Source organism: Furipterus horrens, unplaced genomic scaffold, assembly GCF_987537825.1.
Source record: "Furipterus horrens unplaced genomic scaffold, mFurHor1.1.pri manual_scaffold_4, whole genome shotgun sequence".
Classification (NCBI taxonomy): Eukaryota; Metazoa; Chordata; class Mammalia; order Chiroptera; family Furipteridae; genus Furipterus; species Furipterus horrens.
The window spans coordinates 156,624,955-156,645,753 of NW_028327174.1; the positions used below are offsets into that span (position 1 = coordinate 156,624,955).

The 20,799-nt window shown below is 33.7% G+C and overlaps 1 protein-coding gene across 2 annotated transcripts in view; it reads left to right on the forward strand.

The window, feature by feature from the left end:
* Positions 1-20,799, forward strand: part of SMC5 (structural maintenance of chromosomes 5) — an 83,312-nt gene that overhangs the window by 23,165 nt on the left and 39,348 nt on the right. For both annotated transcript variants that reach the window (XM_090274168.1, XM_090274169.1), the window contains exons 5-10: positions 2,029-2,163; positions 3,370-3,510; positions 4,831-4,992; positions 5,754-5,825; positions 17,398-17,653; positions 19,766-19,920. In XM_090274168.1, coding sequence (XP_090130294.1) covers positions 2,029-2,163; positions 3,370-3,510; positions 4,831-4,992; positions 5,754-5,825; positions 17,398-17,653; positions 19,766-19,920 — 921 coding nt within the window. The remainder of the gene's footprint in view (positions 1-2,028; positions 2,164-3,369; positions 3,511-4,830; positions 4,993-5,753; positions 5,826-17,397; positions 17,654-19,765; positions 19,921-20,799) is intronic.

The following is a 20,799-nucleotide window of genomic DNA, read 5'->3' on the forward strand; positions in this document are numbered from 1 at the left end:
CTCATAAAATTTTGTTAATGAACAACTTAATCAGTGGTTTTGTATAAAATATTTGATATACTAACACTAAATCTTTTGGCATGCCTTGTAGAACCTTTCTATGTTTTAAGTTAGTTCAGTAAAAATAAGAACGCATGTTAAATGTTCAAGTCAAATACCTTTTAAATTTGTTTTTGAATGCTGCCTAGTAATAGTAACTGAATTATTTTTTCTTCAGAAATGATTTCATTACATGTTTATATCAAATAAAAATTAAAATTAGAAAACATTTATCAGTTAATGTCTGGTGATTTCCAAAGTAGATGTTTAAAATTGCTTCTTCTTTTTTTAACTTCTAACATTCCAGTTGCTTCATGGTAGATGATCATTTCCATCCAGGGGACTATTTTTTCTTTTATCCCAAACTATTTATTATATGAATATAAACCTTTCACACTGGAAATATTAACATAGAATTCTTATTGACTTTGTTGCAGTGACAGTGCTTAATAAAATTATGTAGGTTTCAGAGGAGGTACAATTCTATAATACATCATCTGTATATTATGTTGTGTGTTCACAACCCCAAGTCAAGTCTCCTTCTATCAACATTTATCCCCCCTTTACCCTGTTCTACCTCTCTTCATTCCCCTTTTCCTCTGGTAATCAACATACTGTTGTCTGTGTCTGTGAGGGGTTTTTTTTGTTTGGGGGGGGAGGGTTGTTTTTGTTTTTTGCTTAATCCCTTCACATTTTTCACTCACCCCCTCAACTCACCCACTTCCCTCTGACAGCTGTCAGTCTGTTCTCTGTATCTATGAGTCTTTCTATTTTATTTGTTTGTTTATTTTGTTCATTAGATTCTGCATATACATAAGTGAAATTATATGGTACTTGTCTTCCCTGACTGGCTTATTTCACTTAGCGTAATAATCTTCAGGTCTATCCATGCTATTTCAGAAGGTAAGATTTTCTTTTTTAGAGCCAGGTGCATGTACCACAGCTTTTCTTTATCCACTCATCTACTGATGGGCACTTGGGCTACTTCTACATCTTGGCTGTTGTAAATAAAGCTCCATAGAACATAGGGGTGCATATTTTCTTTCAAATTAGTGTTTCAGCTTTGTTCAGCTATATTCCTAGAAGTGGAATTGCTGGGTCATAAGGAAGCTTTCATTTTTAATTTTTTGACATAACTCCATACTCCTTTCCACAATGGCTGCACCAGGCTGCATTCCCACCAACAGGACACTAAAGTTCCCTTTTCCTACATTCTCAGCAGCATTTGTTGTTTGTTGATTTATTGATGATAGCCATTCTGACAAATGTGTGATGATATCTCATTGTGGTTTTAATTTGCATTTCTCTGATGATTAGTGATGTTGAGCATCTTTTCATATGTCTGTTGGCCATCTGTATGTCCTCTTTGGAGAAGTGTCTATTCAGGTCCTTTGTCCATTATTTAATTGGATTATTTGTATTTTTCATGTTGAGTTCTAGAAGTTCTTTACAAATTTTGGATAGTAACCCCTTATCCGATGTATCATTGGCGAATATGTCCTCCCATTCTATGGGTTGTCTTTTCATTTTGTTGATGGTATCCTTTGTTGTACAAAAACTTTTTAGTTTGATGTAGTCCCACTTGTTTATTTTTTCTTTTGTTCTCCTTGCCCAAGAGGATATGTCAGAAAAATGTTGTTACAAGAAACGTCTGAGATTTGACTGCCTATGTTTTCTTCTGGGATTTTTATGTTTTTGAGCCCAACATTTAAATCTTTAATTCATTTTGAGTTTATTCTTGTGTATGGTGTAAGAAGGTGTTCACATAGAAATTTGTTTAAAGGTTCTCAAAAAAGACAACAGTTTATATCCTAAGTTTATTTTTATTATTTTAAAGAATATATATGAAAGGACAGAGTTTATATTAAGATCATATATCAAAATAGAGATTTTTTATTTTATCTTGACAGACGTGATCACTGAGTGAAATATGCTTTGAAGATATTTGTAAATGATAATAGTTGCTGATATTTAAGTTTTGTGTTCTAGGATAAAGTTGGAGAATTTGCTAAACTCAGTAAAATTGAACTACTTGAAGCTACTGAGAAATCAGTTGGTCCTCCAGAAATGCACAGATACCACTGTGAACTCAAAAACTTCAGGGAGAAAGAAAAACAACTAGAGGTATTTGTAAATGGACAACTCATTTTTATTGTCCCTTGTTAATTTCCATTTCTCAAAATGTGGGAAAGTGACTTCTGATTCACTGAGTAAATTCATATATTTGTGATTTTTTTCATGCAGGATTGTATTGCTAACATTAATTAGGCAACATAAAGTGAGAGTGGTTGTGCTAAATGTAAAGTTTGAAAAAATTGACTATCATTTCATTAAATATGTTATTGATTTGATACCTCCTATGTGCTAGACAGTGTGTAAGGTTTTGTGTAATGCAGCAGATACCATACAGCTTTTAATATTGTGTGTCTGTTGAACCAGTTCTGCTTTTTCTTCAGTTGCATGAGGTGGACTTTGTAAGAAAACTGTACAGTTAGTAGTAGTGTTGAGTTTTTATTTTCACCTTTAATAAAACATATAAATTTAAAATATCTTCTTTACATATCGTTTGAAAAGGTGTTTTATTTAATGAATCATTTTCAGGGTCCAGCAACCAAAATATTTTAATAAATTTTTGTAATAAATCTTGTAAAGTGACACTTTTTCTTAAACTGTAACTGTCTATGCTTGACAATATGTGCTTTGTTATAATTTAATATTATTTTTATTATTGCATTATTCAGAGTGAATGACCAAAGGAGTTGTAATTATTTTATCTTCATATACTCCCATCAGTCCTTTTACTTTTCCCACATCAAACAATCTAGTATTCTCATCTGAAACACTCACTGAAGCTGTCTTATAAATGAAAAAACTGTATACTTTACTAAATTCTAAGTATATCTTTGTATTTATTATTCTGTTTTGCAATCTAAAGGCTAAATTTTAGCTTTCTTTTAAGTCAAGTCATGCGTGTTCATAACATTAGTAATAATATTTTTATTTGCATATCACATTACAGCTTTTGTTGAACTTTCACCTTTAGCAAGTGAATTGCTTCTACCTTTTGAGATGAATGAGGCAAATAACTTTCTTCTCTTTAGGCAAGAAGTCCAGGCTCAGTGATTTGGCAAGGCTTCCTCACAGTCACATGACTAATAAATTATAGAGTCTAGACCAGAACTTATGTGTGCATATTAGTTTTACATAGTTCTTAAGAACTATGAAATTCTTTATTGTGAAATTTTGTTAGCATTGTACATTTCTTGTTGTTAAAAAATTGACCTGTTGTTTTTAAGTTAAACTAATTGTTTAAACAAATATTTATTTCAGACCTCATGCAAAGGGAAAACTGAATATCTAGAGAAAATGATTCAGAGGAATGAAAGATATAAACAAGATGTGGAGAGGTTCTATGAACGTAAGCGACATTTAGATTTGATTGAGATGCTTGAAGCAAAAAGGCCATGGGTGGTAAGTCTTAATTATTAGAGGCTAAAATAATGATTCTTTGAGCAGCAGGAAAAGTTATAAAAAAGGGCTAAAACTCAAATTCTGTGCTTTTGTTCAGTTTTGCTTTATATCATATATAATAAAATTCATCTGTCTTATCGTATAGCTGTGTGCTATGTTGTTATTAATGTGATAACAAGTAACATTTTATTAAGTCTACAAACTCAAATATGAGATTACTTCCAGATTTTAGTCTTTAAAGATAGTTAAGATCTAAAAATGTTTACATAAATTAAATTTTTGAGTGCCCTCGGGCCACTGAAAATTTACGTGGTGTGTGTCATTAATATCAAATTCAGCTATAGACCCATAGCTGAAGGGTATTAACTGTAATCCATTCACATGCTTTGCTGAGGCTACTGTTTCTTATCATTGTGTGATATATATTTTATTATTTATGATCACAGTTTGGGTAAAGATTCAGTTCCCTCAGTACGTTCCTTTATAAGGGGTGACATGGAATAAGAAAGTTTTATAATGTTTGTTCCAAGGTTAGGATGGAAATAATTGTTGGTAGATTGGAAAAATATGCACCTCTGTGTTCCTCCCACCACCATCCTTGCCCCTGCCTCAACCTACTCTGTCCCATAATGCCATTATTAACCTTTTTCCTTTCTTTAGCTCGTTATGATTACATTTTTCTACATCCATTATTTTTCTTACACCTACTTTGTCTTTGTTTTATGAAGTGTAGTTTTTTTCTTTTTACTGTCTGAGAGTGATACCAGTCATTTTTCATGATTTTTTGGAGGGGCTTTAATGTTTTTCTTTTCTTGTTTTAACTTCATCTCGAATTCACTCTTTACTGCCTTCTTAGTGCTCCACTTATTTTTATGAATTCCCATGACATGACAGCATCATTTTCACCTGCATACTTCCATTTTGTTTTTTTTAATTGACTCATTTTTCTTTTGTCTTCCACTTTTTTCATTTTTATTTTCATAACTGAGTTTCTTTTGCTTCTTGATACATCCCTGGATCCCTTCTTTATTGAGAGGCCATTAGGTTATCAGTTTAAGAAACAGGGAAAGATGAATATCAGAGTACAGACTACTGATGGAGATAAATGCTCAGTGAGTATCAAACTCTTAGTAAATCATTATGTTTGTATTCACCATTTCTGAGGTTGTTTCAGAGGGCAAATGTTATATTAATAAACCTGCCAAATGGATATCAAAAGTCTTTTCATAGATTTAATTTCTGCCTCTACCTTGATTTTAGTGTGTGTGCTAATTTAAGCTACTAATGCATTAACTTCTGTTTTTTAAAAATAATTGCAAGGAATATGAAAATGTTCGTCAGGAATATGAAGAAGTAAAACTAGCTCGGGACCGAGTGAAGGACGAAGTCAGAAAACTTAAAGATGGGCAGATTCCTATGACACGTCGAATTGAAGAAATTGAAACGCAGCGTCACAATTTGGAGGCTCAAATCAAAGCGAAGGTACTTTTCTGGCTCAATTTTGGGCTTCCTGTATTTTATTTTAGCACATACAAAAAGTAGTTACAGATTTGTAGTTTTGGTCCTTTAAATTCTTTGATGAGAAATTCTACTACCAGAGGGCTTACAAGGTTTTAATCATCACTGTTGGAAGGTTGCTGTTTTATAGAAATACCAAGATAGGAAAAGAGAAAAATGAAATGTGACTTTTAATTATGAAGATTCAGAGTAGTATTTCTGCAAACAGTGAACTCCTTTTGTGAACTTATTAATCTGCTTTGTAAATATGTACCTTTTGGAGGAGGGTGATGTAGAAAACTTGATATTTCTTAGAATAAATAGTATATAATGGCATTGGAAATATTATCTATATTTTGAAAATATAACTAAAATTTTGATGGTCATGACTTTCATTCTTTAGGGAGGTTTTGGAGTCAAATGTTATTTTTGAGAATGGTTTAAACTATGGACCCTGCTATCCTATAAAATTATTTTTAGGATCAAGTGAAAGAACATGAGAAAATAAATGTAAAGAGTTACATATATCTGCATATTGCTGCAATTTTTAATATCAATAGGAATAACCTTTTATAGATTTGCGAATAATGTATTTTTGGTGATAATTATGTATTCGGTTTGAAAGAAATCATGGAAAAGCATTGATGGTTAACTTACATAACAACTTAATATTTGGATGGATAGAGCACATAATTCACTTGCATAAGTTTTTAACTAATTTCCCTTCTTCTGGTTCAATTTCACAGGCAACAGATATTAAGGAGACATCTCAAAAATGCAAACAAAAGCAAGATGTTATAGAAAGGAAAGATAAACATGTAAGATTTTTTTATTGAAATTTTTATTATGCTAATTTGCACTAACATTTGTGTTTGGGTCTGGATTTGGGGACAGTCTCTTGTTTGGGAATTATCTAAGATCTTTCTCATTCTATATTTCTTATCATAATCTGTGAGGGAAACTAATATTTGGAAGTGTAATGGTGCACAGAGGATAATTAGGAAAAATTGATCAAAACTACTCGTACATTTGCATTATGTTCTTTGCAGCTGTGTGGCTGTAGTTTGTTTTATTTTTAAGTTAGAGTAATGATAAAATTGGATTCAGTTACCCTAATAGCAGAAAGTAAATTATATTAAATTATAAGGAATTTATTCTGTTATGTTAAGAGTAAGCTATGAAAAGCTGATTACAGATTCTTTTTCATGGATGGGGCTTGATGGCAAAATTGTTTTTTAGCTGACAGATCTCAGAATGCATGTGGGGTTCTATATTCCAGGACCATTCAGAAACTAAATTTTGAATTATCTGTCTTAGGGTTAGATATATAACTTGGAGCATGTCTGGTAGTTGAGGCATTATGTTAATCTCCCAGTTTTCAGGCTCACTCCTTTTTCTTTGCCTTTATCTTCAAGTCCCAGGCCTCTTTCATATATTTCTCTAGAGAATAAACCTCAGATTTTCCTGTCAGAAGCTTGGCTGCCAATGTTATTGCTCCGGGTATGTATATGGGTGGAGTGCGGGAACTTTGGATAGGAGGTAGAGCTGGAGTAATTTTCTTCTATGTGATGTCTTCTATAGGTGACATTTCTTAGTTCTAAGAGTCTCTGGGAAAAAAAAATTTTTTTTTAAGAGATAGCTTTTATTTATTTTTCTATTGTATTTTCTCCCATTACCATTTAGTCCCCTTATGCCCCACTCCCTGCCAGCAATCACCACACTGTTGTCCATGTCTGTGAGTCCTTTTTCCTTTTTGCTCAATCCTTCTACCCCTTACTCTCCCCTCACCTTACCTGTCATCCTGTTCTGTATCTGTGAATCTGCCTGTTTTGCTTTTTCAGTTTGTTTGTTAGTTTCCACATATGAGTGAAATCATATGAAATTTGTCTTTCTCTGACTGGTTTATTTCACTTATCATAATGTTCTCCATGTCCATCCATACTGTTGCAAAGGATAAGATTTTAGGGCCTGCTTTTTTATTGTTTGTTTCTTTTATTCACTTCTTTAAAAAAATAGCATTATATTAGTTTTGGGTGTACAGCATAATGATTTGTTGTTTGTATATGTTGTGAAATGATCACCACAATAAGTCTAGTTAACATACATCTCCATAAATACTACAGATTTTTTAAGCTGGATGTTTGTATCTTCTAATACCAGTCATGCATTCCACACATACACTAAACCCCCACCTCTGGCAACCACCAATCTGTTCTTTGTATCTATGAGCTTATTTCACTTAGTATAGCCCTCCTGTATCATCCATGTTGTTACAAGTGACAGAATTTACTTCTTTTTTATGGCTGCATAATATACCATTATGGATATGTCACATTTTCTTCTTTCATTCATATGATGGACACTTATTGTTTTCATATCTTGGCTATTGTAAATAATGGTGCATTGAACATGGGAGTGCATATATATTTTCAAGTTAAGTGTTTTTGTTTTCTTTGGATAAATACCCAGAAGTGTAACTGCTAGGTCATATGCTAGTTCTATTTTTTTCTTTTTTTTTTGAGAAACCTCCAACCTATTTTTCATGTGGTTGCACCATATATATTATGATTTGCAAATATTTTCTCTTAGCAGGTTGCCTTATTATTTTGTTGATGATTTCCTTTGCTGTGCAGAGCTTTTCTTAATAAATACATTTTAGGGTATTAATTTTTTATTGTTTTTTCAGTTTAAATTTTATAATTATTTTTAATCCTCACCTGAGGATATGTTTATTGATTTTAGAGAGAGAGGAAGTGGGATGTGGGGAGGGAGAAACAGAAACATTGATGTGAGAGAGAAACATCGATGTGAGAAACATATCGTATACTCCCCAACTGGGAATCAAACCCACAACCTAGATATGTGCACTGACCAGGAATCAAACCCACAACCTTTCAGTGCATGGGCAGTGCTCCAACCAACCAAGCCACACCACCAAGGAGGATTTTATCATTTTTATTCTAATGTTTCCATTTACTTAAGGTTATATAAAAGTTTTTATTGTTTTAATTTTTATGAATATGGAATTTTTAAGCCTTTTTTATGTAGTGTTCTGGTTATATTGCTTTATAGTTAATAAACGTGGTCTTTATAACTTTATTTTAGAATATTTTGAGTGCCCTTTGGAGTTTCATATTTGGTTATGTATATTTGAAAAGAATGTGTAGTCTATCTTTAGGTGTGAAGATATGTTAGAACAGGCTTACTATAATTATATTTACACAGATGTCGTACTTTTCTAATTTTTTTTACCTATCTGATCCACTCATTTATAAAGTGTCAATACCTGTAAATGTGGATTTGTCTATTTTTTCATGAGATTATGTTAGTTTTTGCTTTCTAGATTTTAAAGCTTTATTGTTTTGTTCATCATGTTTTGATTTATTTCATTTACTGTAAATATATACTGGGTTTCGTTTTGAAAATTTTTTCTATTTGGTGTGGGACACTTCTTCACACAGTAAAGGAGTTTAACTAGTTCACCTTTACTGCTTTCTTTTTTTGCTCTTTGTTTGATTCTTCCTGTGCCCCTTTCTACTTTGTTGCTATTGATCAAGGTTTTCTTAATCTGTTTTTTCTAAAGTTATATATTCTAAACCTATTCTACTGATTACTCTTAAAGCTTAAATAACATTTGAAAGGTTAATTAGTATTTCTTCCACTTAAGACAGACTTAGCAAGCTTTTATTTCTTCTCCACTCCATGTGAATATCATCAGAAATTTTACTTGTCAGTTATTTAAAATGTTATTTTTTATATTTTTATTTAGACCTAATAATATGTTTTATTGGTTTACGTGATCATGTTACTTTTTATGTCACACTTCTAGTGACTCCATCTTTTGAAGAGGTAGGGGTTTTTTGGAGTTTTTCCTTGCTGGATATTTTCTAAAGGTGTTACAGAGAGGCTCTTTGGGTGATGAACGTTCTGAGTCCTTGAATGTCAGAAAATAGCTTTTTGCAGTCACTCTGGAATATTAATGTGGCTGGATGTTGAATTCAAAAGGATAATTTTTTCCTCAACACTTCAACAGTTCTGCCTCGGTATCTACCTCTTTGGTCCAATATTGTTCCTGAGAAGTAGCAGATATAAAGGTAGGCAAAGACTAAATTAGATGACCCTTGAAGAAAAAAAGAAAGGAAATTGAAATTGATTCTAAATGGAGTGAGAGACTGAGAATGCTTTGAAATTTTAAAGCAGAGAAAACAGTATTTTATTTATTTTAAAGCACTCTGGACTGCCTTCTGGAGAATGGACTATGTGGGGCAAAAATAAAAGCAGGGAGTTCAGGTAGAAGGTTTTATAGTCATCTAGGCAAGAGATGATGGTGGTTTCAGGAAAACTGAGCCAACAGAAGTTGCTCAGGAAGTAGATGTAATGATTAAATTGTGGTAGAATCAAGGATCACATTTAACTTTTTGACTTCACAATTGATGGATAGAGGTTTACTTAAATGAGGATTGCTAGGAGAGGGAGACTTTTATTCAACTGTGAAGTTCCATCCTTTTACTTTAAACCTATTTGTATCTTTCAGTCTAAAGTGTGTTCTCGTAAACAGTATATAGTTGGGTCATGGATTTTTACCCATTTTACCTGTCTGTTTTTTAATTGGAGTGTTTAATCCATTTACATTTTTTGTAATTACATTTTTTATAATTACTGACAAGGTAGGATTTGCATGTGCCATTTTCCTAATTTGTTTTCAGCTATTCCTCCATCATTGCTTCCTTTTGTGTTAAATATGTTCTGTTTTACCATTTAAATTCCCTTATTCTTTTATTGTATATATTTTTAACTATTTTCTTAGGGGCTGCCTTTGAAATTAGTAACATCTTAATTTATAATAATCAGGTTCTTATTAATACCAACATAATTTCAGTAGTATACAGAACTTTGCTCCCATGTAGCTTCATTCCCTTTTTCCGTCTTTGTGTTGTTATTTTCATATAATTTATATTTTAATCACTATAAGCCTGTCAATACAGTTTTATATTTTTATTATACCACTATAGTTGCCTTTTATATCATATAGGAAATCTGGCTGAATGGAAGCCCTACAACTAGGGAATTAAAGAATAAGCCCTACAACTAGGGAATTAAAGAATAAGTGCAGAATGGGCTGGTCCCACACCCACATGTGGCAGATAAAAATGGGGAGGGATATCTTGGCTGCAGAGATTCCCCCCTGAAGAATGAAGGGTTCTAGCCCCACACTAGGCCCTCCAGCAAGGGTTCCAGTGCTGGGAAAAGTCCCCATAACTTCTGGCTGTAAAAACTGGCAGGGATTGAGGCTAAGGGAGATGGAGGGCTTCTTGAGTCCCAGGCAGTTCCTCTTAAAGGGCCCCCACACAGACTTACTTGGACTCACTCCCTCTGAGCTCCAGCATTTAGGCAGCATCTTGGAAAGCTCCAAAGCCATATGGGGAGGAACTGAAGTGTCTGGCATCAGGGCAACAGCTCAGGGGCAGCTTTCTCCCAAACAAGTGCTGGCAGCAACCATTATTTCTTTGATGAGCCCTCCCTCACAGAGCCAGCAGTCTGAAACTCCCATCAGCCTGGCTCACAGTTTGTCCCCCTCTGGTGATTCTGTCAGGCCCCACCTCACCCATATATCAGACTCACCCAGCTATTTCTAGTTGCTCTTCCATCTGAATGGCTGGTGTTGGCTCATGCTTCCAGATTTTCCTAAAATCTCTCAAACAAGCAGCATCTGGCCTCATCATGCCTCGTACCACTCGCTCAGTGGCTCCAGGCCAGGTACTAGCAGTAGATGACCTTGGTTCACAGGTTGGCTTCAACTGGGCACCTTTAAGCCCAGCACAAGTTACAGCCATCTGCAGATTGCTTTGTAGTTCATGTCACGTGGTCCTGGGCAGAATACAGGCAGTGGCTGACCTTGGTCTGCACCTCCTGGGGGGTCCCAGGACCAGCACACCCAGGGGGTAGCTTCAGACCACATCAAAGCTTCACCGCCCAATCACCTCTACAAGCGACAAACTTGAGGGTGGACTCACCAGGAACCAGAGCCCCACTGAAGTCCTGCTCCATGCAGTGGGCCCCTGCACAGCAGATTCTGAGGTGGTCAGTGGTTGGTGGTTACAGCCAGTCCTTGCAGCTGATCAACTCATGGGTAAATCCCTTCTGTTGACATGCCAACAGCAAACAAGGCTCAACTACAAGAGGAGGTTGTACACAGCCCACACAGGGGACACACATTCAGTGCCTAGCTTGGGTGTGTGGAGTGGCTGTGCCACCGGTCCCTACAGAACACCTACTACATTAGGCTACACCTCCAAGCCTGGGAGATGTAGTAGCTCTACCTAATTCATAGAAACAAACACAGGCTGCCAAAATGAGACAAACGTCCCAAATGAATGAACAGAGCAAAACTTCATAAAAAGAATAAACAAAATGGAGAGAAGTAATCTAGTAGATACGGAGTTCAAAACACTGGTTATAAGGATGCTCATTGAACTTAGAACTTCAGCATGGAAAAGGACCAGTCAGCAATTAAGAATATAGTTAACTGGAATGAATAATTTATAGGGAATCAAAAGTAAAATAGTTGAAGCCAAGAATCAAAACAGTGATTTGGAATATAAGGAAGCAAAAAGCAACCAATCAGAACAGCAAAAATATATATAAAATAATAATAATCCAAAGAATTGAGGATACTGTAAAGAACCTATGGGACAGCTTCAGGCATACCAACATTTGCATCATGGGGGCTCCAAAGAAGAGAGAGAGGAGGAAATTGGAAACCTATTTGAAAACTTCCCTACTTTGGTGAAGGAAATAGATGTACAAGTCCAGGAGGTACAGAGAGCCCTGAACAAGATGAACCCAAAGAGGCCCATACTAAGACACATCATAATTAAAATGCTAAACATTAAAGACAGAATCATAAAAGCAGCAAGAGAAAAGCAGTTAGTTACCTACTAGGGAGCTCCCATAAGACTGCCAGCTGACTTATCAAACAGAAACTTTACAGGCCAGAAGGGATTGGCAAGAAATATTTAAAGTGATGAAAAGCAAGGACCTGCAACCAAGATCACTAACCAGCAAAGCTACTATTTAGACTGAAAGGACAGATAACAAGCTTCCCAGACAGGAAAAAGCTAAAGGAGTTCATCACCACCGAACCAGCATTATATAAAATATTAAACGGTCTTCTTTAAGAAGAAGAAAAGATAAAAATATGAACAAAAAATGGCAATAAATGCATACCTATCAACAATTGAATCTAAAAAACAAAATAAATGAACAAGCAGAACAGAAACAGATTCATAGATAGAGAACATTTTGACATTTGCCAAGTGGGAGGGGAATTGGGGAGATAGGTGAAAAAGGTGAAAGGATTAAGAAGTACAAAGTGATTGTTACAGAATAGTCAGGGGGATGTCATGTACAGAGGGATTATAGTGAATAATATTCTAGTAACTGTATAGTGTCAGATGGGTGCAAGATTTATCAGAATGGTCACTTAGTAAGGTATATAATGTTTAATCACTGGGGTATATACCTGAAACTACTATAATAATATATATCAACTTTAATTCAAGAATAAAAGTTATTTTAAAATGGAAAAAAAGGCTGCCATGGGACTTCGGAGAGGCGAACAAGAATAAGGAGATGTTCAAAATGCCATGAAATTTGCTGTTTTTGTCCCCCAAGATTCAGGCATTTTTCTTGAATAAAAGAAAAAAAAAATCTTTGCGTTCAAAACCTTTGTTTAAATTACAGAGTTCTGAAAAATCCTTTCTTTTTATCTTTCCTTTTTTTTTTTTTTTTTGATGTAAGTGATTTTAAGAGTTCTTTACTTCTCCATTTCTGATTACATCCAAATATTTTCTCTATCTACAGAGAAATGTTGCTGGGATTTTAATAGGAATTGCATTAAATGTATATATCAGTTTGGGGATAATTGAAATCTTTATGATGTTGTCTTCTATTCTGTGCACATGGTTTATGTCCCATTTATTTAGATCTTTGATTTCATTAGCATTGTATAGTTTTTAGCATAGAGTTCTCATTGTGTTTTGTTAGATTACACCTGAGTTGGTTTTTTTGGTGGTGGTGGTTCTCTCTCTTTCCCTCCCTCCCTACCTCCATTCCTCCATTCCTCCATTCTCCTATATCTGTCTATCTTTATCTCTAACCTTTCTTCTTTAATAGATTCTTTGGCATTTTCTACATAGATAGTCATGTTATCTACAAATGGGGACAACTTTATTTCATCCTTTCTGATTTGTATGCCTTGTTTATTTATTTATTTTATTTTCCTCCCTAATTTTACTGGCTAGAACTTCCATTACTGTGTTTAAAACGAGTGGTAAGCATTGGTATCCTTGCCTCGTTCCCAATCTTAGGAGGAAAGCATTCAGTTTTTCAGCATTAGCTATAATATTAGCTGTAGGTTTTTTTAGATGTTCTTTATCAAGTTCAGGAAATTCCACTCTTATTTCTATGTGAGTACATATCATGAACGAATGTTGAGTTTTGTCACATGCTTTTTTCTTCATCTGTTGATATGATTGTGTATCTTTAGCTTGTTAGTATGATGGATTACAATGATTGATATTTGAATATTAAATCAACCTTACATGATGAAATAAACCATGCTTGGTTCTGGTGTATAATACATACTTTTACATACTGTTGAATTCAGTTTGCTAACAGTTAAGAGACGTGTGTGTGTTTATGAGGGATATTGTTTTCTTAGTTTTTTGTTTGTACTGTCTGCCTGCTTTTAGTATCAGGATAATAAATAGCTTAATGAATTAGGAAGGGTTTCCTCCTTTTTTATTTTTTGAAGGAGATTGTGTAGAATTGTTAAGTATTCTTAAGTATTCCTAACAAATCTCAAATGATATTATCAGGATCTGGAGCTTTTGACGGGAAGTTTAAAGTTGTGAATTCAACTGAGTAGTATTAGGGCTATTCAAATAATTTTTTCAAACTAGATGAGTTTTTCTAGTCTTTGTTGAGGCATTGGCCCATTTTTTCTAAGTTGTCAAATTTATGTGTATATTCTCCTCTATCCTTTTGATGTCTGTAAGGTCTGTAAGATACAGTGATACCCATGTTTCATTCCTGATATCAGTAACTTGTGTCTTCTGGGATTGTTTTGTTTTGTTTTATCATTCTTGCTAGAGGTTTGTTAATTTTAATGCTTTTCTTTCCCCCCCCAAAGAACCAGCCTTTTGTTTAATTGATATTTTTCTTTTCAGTTTCATTGATGTGTGTTCATATCTTTATTATTTCCTTTCCTCTGCTTGATGTAGGTATATTTTGCCTTTTTTTTTAGGTTCTTGGAATGGAAGACTAGATTATTGATTTGAGACTTTTCATCTTTTCTTGTGTATGCACTTAATACTATAAATTTCTCTCATTGCTGTTTTAGCATGTTCCACAAATTCTGATATGTTGTATTTTTATTTTTGTTCAGTTTAATGAATTTTTTTTCATTTTTCTTTTTTTTATTTTTTTTTTATTTTTGGTTTTTCAATTACAGTTGTCTCCTTTTCTCCCAATTTCTTTTCATTTTTCTTAAGATCACAATTTGTGTATCCATTCACCGTTGGTGGGCATTTAGTTTGTTTTTGGTTTGGGGATGTTACTAATAAAGCTTATGTGAATATTTCATATACATTTATGTATGGACATATGTTTTCACTTCTCTTGGATGTATTCTAGAAGTAGGATGTCATGAGTGTACATTTAATTTTTGAAGCAATTGCCAAATTGTTTCCCAGAATGTTTGTTAGTAATTTATTGTAGTTGTAGTTAATAAAAGTAGACTTGTGATAGCTTGAAATTTTTTTAAAAATGGTTTTTCACCATATAATTTGAGAGACACTGCTTAAGAGTATCCTTGGAGGGTTAGCTATAGGCAGCATCAAAAACTCCATACTTCATACATGATAAAGTGGAGTGAGTACCACTGGAGGTTAGGGTGATAGACATGAAAACACTGATCAGAGTATTCTGATCTGATTTTAACAATGCTATTAATGAAGTTTAAGACAAGAACATTAGCTGAGTGAGCAGAGGGCCTATAGCAATAAAGGACTGAGGAAGGAGGGAAAGATGTGAACTCATCTCAGAATGTAACAAATTACAACTACATTTGTTAGGGAAATGCAATAGGTTGCTTGAAATGCTTGTTTAAGTTTTATGGCCATAAATTTAAAGTGTGGCCCATTTTTGAGTGTTTCTCCAATTAGTTCAGTTGCTTAGATATAGACAGCTAGAAGGTATATAGTTAGGTTTAAAAAGATTTAGGCTTTCTCTTGGCTAGTGTGATATAGGACTAGTGAAGGGTCAAGAGGACTTTGCAAGGGAGTGGTTATAGGGTGGGTTGTGGAACCTCAGCAGGTTAAGGAAGTAAAGAAAGGGGATGATGGATTTTTGAAAAGGTACTAGGGTCAATGGATTGCAGGTTTCTGTGGGATCAAACGATAGTTGGAATAGGAATGCTACAGTAAGTAAAATGGAAAGGAAATGGTGATCAAAGAGAAGGATTGTGGAAGTAGATTTCAGAAGTCATATAATTTAGGGGGATTAATGTGATCTAGAATATGACAGTAAGACAAGGTGGATGAGGGAAGAAGATTTTAGGAAAAGATGGGTGAAGTTGAAGACTTCAAGGAACACAGAGGCCAAAGAGTTAGATGGAATTTTCTGTATGTAGAAGTCTCACGATAATAGGCATAGATGGAGAGGAAGACATTAAGTCAGTTGAGTGCTAAAGTCATCAATAAATGAAGGGGGTGAGGAGGAATTTTGAGGGAGATGGTTAACCAAGCAACAAAGATGAGGAGTGGTAAAGTCTGATCACGTGGTCATCAAAGGACCTGAAGTGGGGTGCAGTTAATGGAGGAAATAGTACAGTGGGGATTAATCAGGACATTCTCCTCACCTCTGAAAGAGAATGGCAGGTAAAGATCACTACTTTAGAGGGCTCTAGGGAGAAGCGTCTCAGGAACAGCCAAATTTCAGTCAGTACAAGAAGAGACAAGATTCATAGAAATGGAAGATAGCAGTATGGGAATGGTGTCCTTGTGAGGATCAGTTATCTACGAGGCTTGGACTTAACTGTGCCGGAGCTAAACATGGGTATGATGGGATTAGTCATGGTAGTTTCTTTAATGATTTTTTTTTATACCTACCTAGGATGTCTGTATTTTGCTGAGAGGGCAAGATTATATTTTAAATTTCTTGTTTTCATGAACTTGGACTTCCTTATGTATTTGGTGATTCTTAATTCTCTTGCCTGTCTCCTGCCTTATTCTCCTGAATGGCTTGGACTTTCTGACTGAACTTTGTGGCTTCTTTTCTGCTTACTTCTTTTAGACCCATTGAACATTGTTAATTTTCAGATATATAACTTAATTTTTTCAAATATTATTTTCCCTCCTTTGTGTTAGATACAGAAGAGGGAATTTTGGTATGTGTTTGTTCATTATTTTGACTTTCAAAGCTAAATTTTTAGGAATAAGAAATTGATAACCTAAATTTCCAACAACAGAGAATGGGTAAAATGTGGTATGTCTGTATAACAGGACATTATGCAGGTATTAAAATTATATTTTGCAAGGACATATGAGATCATGAGAAATTGCTCTCGGTACACTTCTAGTGGTGCCATTTAGTAAAATACACCTGTTCTATAGATAGGCATTAAAATGTAAATGTTTAAGTATTAAGATAACTAGATTTTTTATTAAAAAGTTCTGAATTTTTTAATAAAGTGATTGTATAAGTATATATTTGTGTGTGTCTTAAAATCTTAACTCTCCTAGATCGACTATGTCTGGTTTTTACAAAAATTTCGCTGATGACTTACATGATACGGGTTTTTTGAAAATAATTTACCCTGAATATAAGTTAACAAATCTAAACATACAGGTCGATGTATAAAAATTGCATAATATTAATTTGAAGTGTTACTAGGAGATAATTTTGTTGAAAGAAAATAGTCTATTTTATTTTAAAATTAATAAGGTGAAATCATTTCTATTATTACTACTTTATTGAAAGTATCATATACCATGTGAGTTTTAATTTCATTGTCAGGATATAAAGCATGTATTTACTTCCAATAAATATTTAGATATCTGCTGATTGTCTTTATAAATATTTTGTGTTCTCAGCAAAGACTTAATGACTGTTAACTATACTAAACACTGCTCTAGGGACTTGGGATATATTAGTGAACTAATAAAACAAAAGATACAGGTAACCTGGTAAGAGTAACATTCTATCAGGATACCTTTTAGTAAGGAAAACACCCATGTTCTTGGATTGTTTGCATTTTAAAATTACAAAAGCCCTATAAACCAGGAAAAAAAACCAATCTCCAGTACTAACTGTCTTTTGTTTTATTAGATTGAGGAACTTCAGCAGGCTTTAACAGTAAAACAAAATGAAGAGCATGACCGACAGAGGAGAATAAGTAATACCCGCAAAATGATAGAAGATTTGCAAAATGAATTGAGGACCACAGAAAACTGTGTGAATCTTCAACCCCAGATTGATGCCATTACAAATGATCTGAGACGAATTCAAGATGAAAAGGCATTATGTGAAAGCGAGATAAGTGATAAGCATAAAGAGAGGGAAACTCTAGAGAAGGAGAAAAAGAGTAAGTTTTATTAAACTTAGGATGAAGAGATGTTTATAAAATGGAGGTACATCTCTAATGATGGGGCTTTCTTCTTCTGATATCATGCCTTTAAATATTCATGTCTCCCTGTTGAGGAAGCTCAGCTCAGTTCTTCCAACTTAGTGCCTTAATTACCTATATCATGTATCAAGATTTGCCAGTGACTGGCCATTGTCTTAAGTTAGATTATGTCAGTTGATTCAATTCTCTAAAAACGCTTTGCTTTATTTTCTGTACAAAGTCACTCACTATTATTTCTCAAATTTAAACTCTTTTATTCTAGCCTTTATAAACTTTATATTTAATTTGTTCCATAAAGCCTGTCCAGTTACATCTTTACTCTTCTTTCCTGTAGACCATGTGGATAGATCTATATCAATATTCAGAGAGAAGATGTCATATTTGGTCTGCTCAGTATATATGACTAAGATCAATTTTAAAAAGGACCAATTTTTATATGTTTATCAAATACTAGATGTGTATGGTTAAAAAAAAAAAAGAAACTAGAACAAAAGGGTGGCCCAACCCCTTTCTAACCTCCAGACCCCCTCTCAAGAGTAAGCACTTTTAACTATTTTAACAGTTTTTCCTAATTGTGCTTCATATATTTTCAACATATTCTTATTTCACCATAGCATAATTTGTCAATTTTAGACATCATCTTTTGATATTTTGTTACTTTAGATGTGATTTCATCTCATAACTTCCCTCCATGTTATTGTAATTTCTCAAATGAGAGTATTCTATTATTAATTATTAATTATGACTTCTTGGCCTTTTGGCTAAAATCAGTTGTAGTTATTAATCATTAAAATTTATTAACATTGATTTATAAGTAATACATCTTTTTCATTTAATAATTGTCACTTTTTTTAAAGTATACTGTAAGCTAAAAATACTAGTACTCCCTTCCTTTATTACTTTCCTTCCTTTTTTTTATTTCTTAATCCTCTCCTGAGGACATGCTTGTTGATTTTAGAGAGAGGGGAAAGGAGAGAATGAGAGAGGGAGAGAAACATCGATCGGTTGCCTCTCTTAACTACCAGGACCAAGCCCACAACCTAGGCATGTACTCTGACTGGGAATCGAACTGGCAACCTTTCGGTTTACAGCATGATGCTCCAACCAACTGTGCCAACCTGGCCAGGGTACATTCCTCCATTTTTACATTCTAAATTTTCTAAACTGTACTCTAGTTTTTATATTTTTAAGGCTGAAAACATTTTATTGAGAACTGTAGTTTTTGTATTTTTAAGGCTGAAAACATTTTATTGAGAACTGTAATCAAGTTTTATGTGCTCTGTATATGGGTTAATTCTAAAAGTTAGAAATATTAAGTATTATCCATATTTTTACAATGAAACTTGTTTCTAGCAGAGCCAGGTAGTGTATTATAACCTAATTGTCTTTCATTGATAGCTTTTTTAAAGGTTGGAATTTACCTTTCTTAAAAAGCACCATTTGTTTTAGCATAGCCTTAAATGAAAAAAAAAAAAACTTCTATCAGGCATTCTCTTGAGTTCTAGAGTCTTCTATAGCTTGTCCTTTCTAAACTGATTGTTCCCAAAGCCTCCTGCATGACAGTCATCCTTTTTTGTGTTGTTTGAAGCTATTCCTGAATTCCATGTCTTCTGTTTTTCCTACATTACTCCCTCATTTTGTTTAAGTACATCTTTGGGTCACGTCCTAAGAAGGGGTATTTGGGAATTAATTGTAGAGTCTTGACATCCCCCAAAATATTTTTATTTCATTACTACTTTTTCCCATTTTATGTATACATAATTCTAAATTGAAAGTAATTTTTCTCAGAATTTTGAATGCCTGTTGTGATTGTCTTCTGATTGGATATCTAGTGTTTTCTCATTCTCGTCTATGTGACCTATTTGTTTTTGGTAGCTCAAAGGTCACTTATCCCAGTGGTTTGGAAATTTGAGAAGGATTTGTTGAGGGTGGGTCTTTTCTCACTCTACTGGGTACTTGCTGAATGGTGTTTGTAACCTGTGGATCTGAGATATTTTTTATTATTAATAGATTATTTTACTAATGAAAGTTTTCAGAGAAACAGGACTTTGTTTCATTTTCCAATTTTAGGTGTTAATGATCAAATTATACAATTTGACAACCTTATGAATCAAAAGGAAGATAAACTGAGACAGAGATATCGTGACACATATGATGCTGTTTTATGGCTGAGAAATAACAGAGACAAATTTAAGCAAAGAGTTTATGAGCCCATAATGCTCACGGTAAGAAATTTTATGTTGGTAGCGTCCGTTAGTCTTATTATTGTATCTTAGATTTTTGTTGTTTAAAGAATTCTTAGTCTTATTTATACCCCTGGTTTTCCATTATCAGACTTGCAGCAAGTGGTATACTCCTGAATTCATACATGAGCCTTTTAAAGGGCCCTTGACCAATACACCTGTGGACTTTTTCTAGAAAGAAATATGAAAATGGCACCGTATTGACTAAGAATCATGTATAAAATTAGCTTGGTTAGCTAATTTTGGCAGTTGCTATTCTTAGGTAATAGCAAGCTATAGATTAAATGCTGCCTGAGGGGTGGAAAACTGCTGTAAATAAGTATGTTGGTATGAAGCACCTGACAGAAGGTAGACAAGAAAATCACTTGCTACAAAAACAGAGCATTATGAGGATTCTGAGAGATGAAACCAATAATTTATTAATCTCATAAACTAATAGCTCTTACTGATGATCTTGGATCATCAAAAATAGGGTAAACTATTTAGTAAATCATTTAATGAAGTATGGCCATGGTTTTACTAAGAAGATTTCTATATAAAATATTTAAAATAATGTTTGGTCCCCAAAAGTAAAAACCACATTCTTGTGATATATTAGATACACATGTATAATATAAACTTAAAACTTGCCCCCAAATGACTTCAGGATTGTTTTTGCTAGATAATTTCTTATACTTGAGCAAAGAATGCAGTATAAATCCTTGCAGGATTCATGAAAAGTTCTATTTCCTATAACTCATGATTGTGTTATACTTTATTAAAAATTATTTCATATAGTTTTTAAATGTTATATTACATTAGCAAAATTAATATGTATAGTATTGTATTCTCTTCTTGCTCAGATATGTGTTATTAGACTAT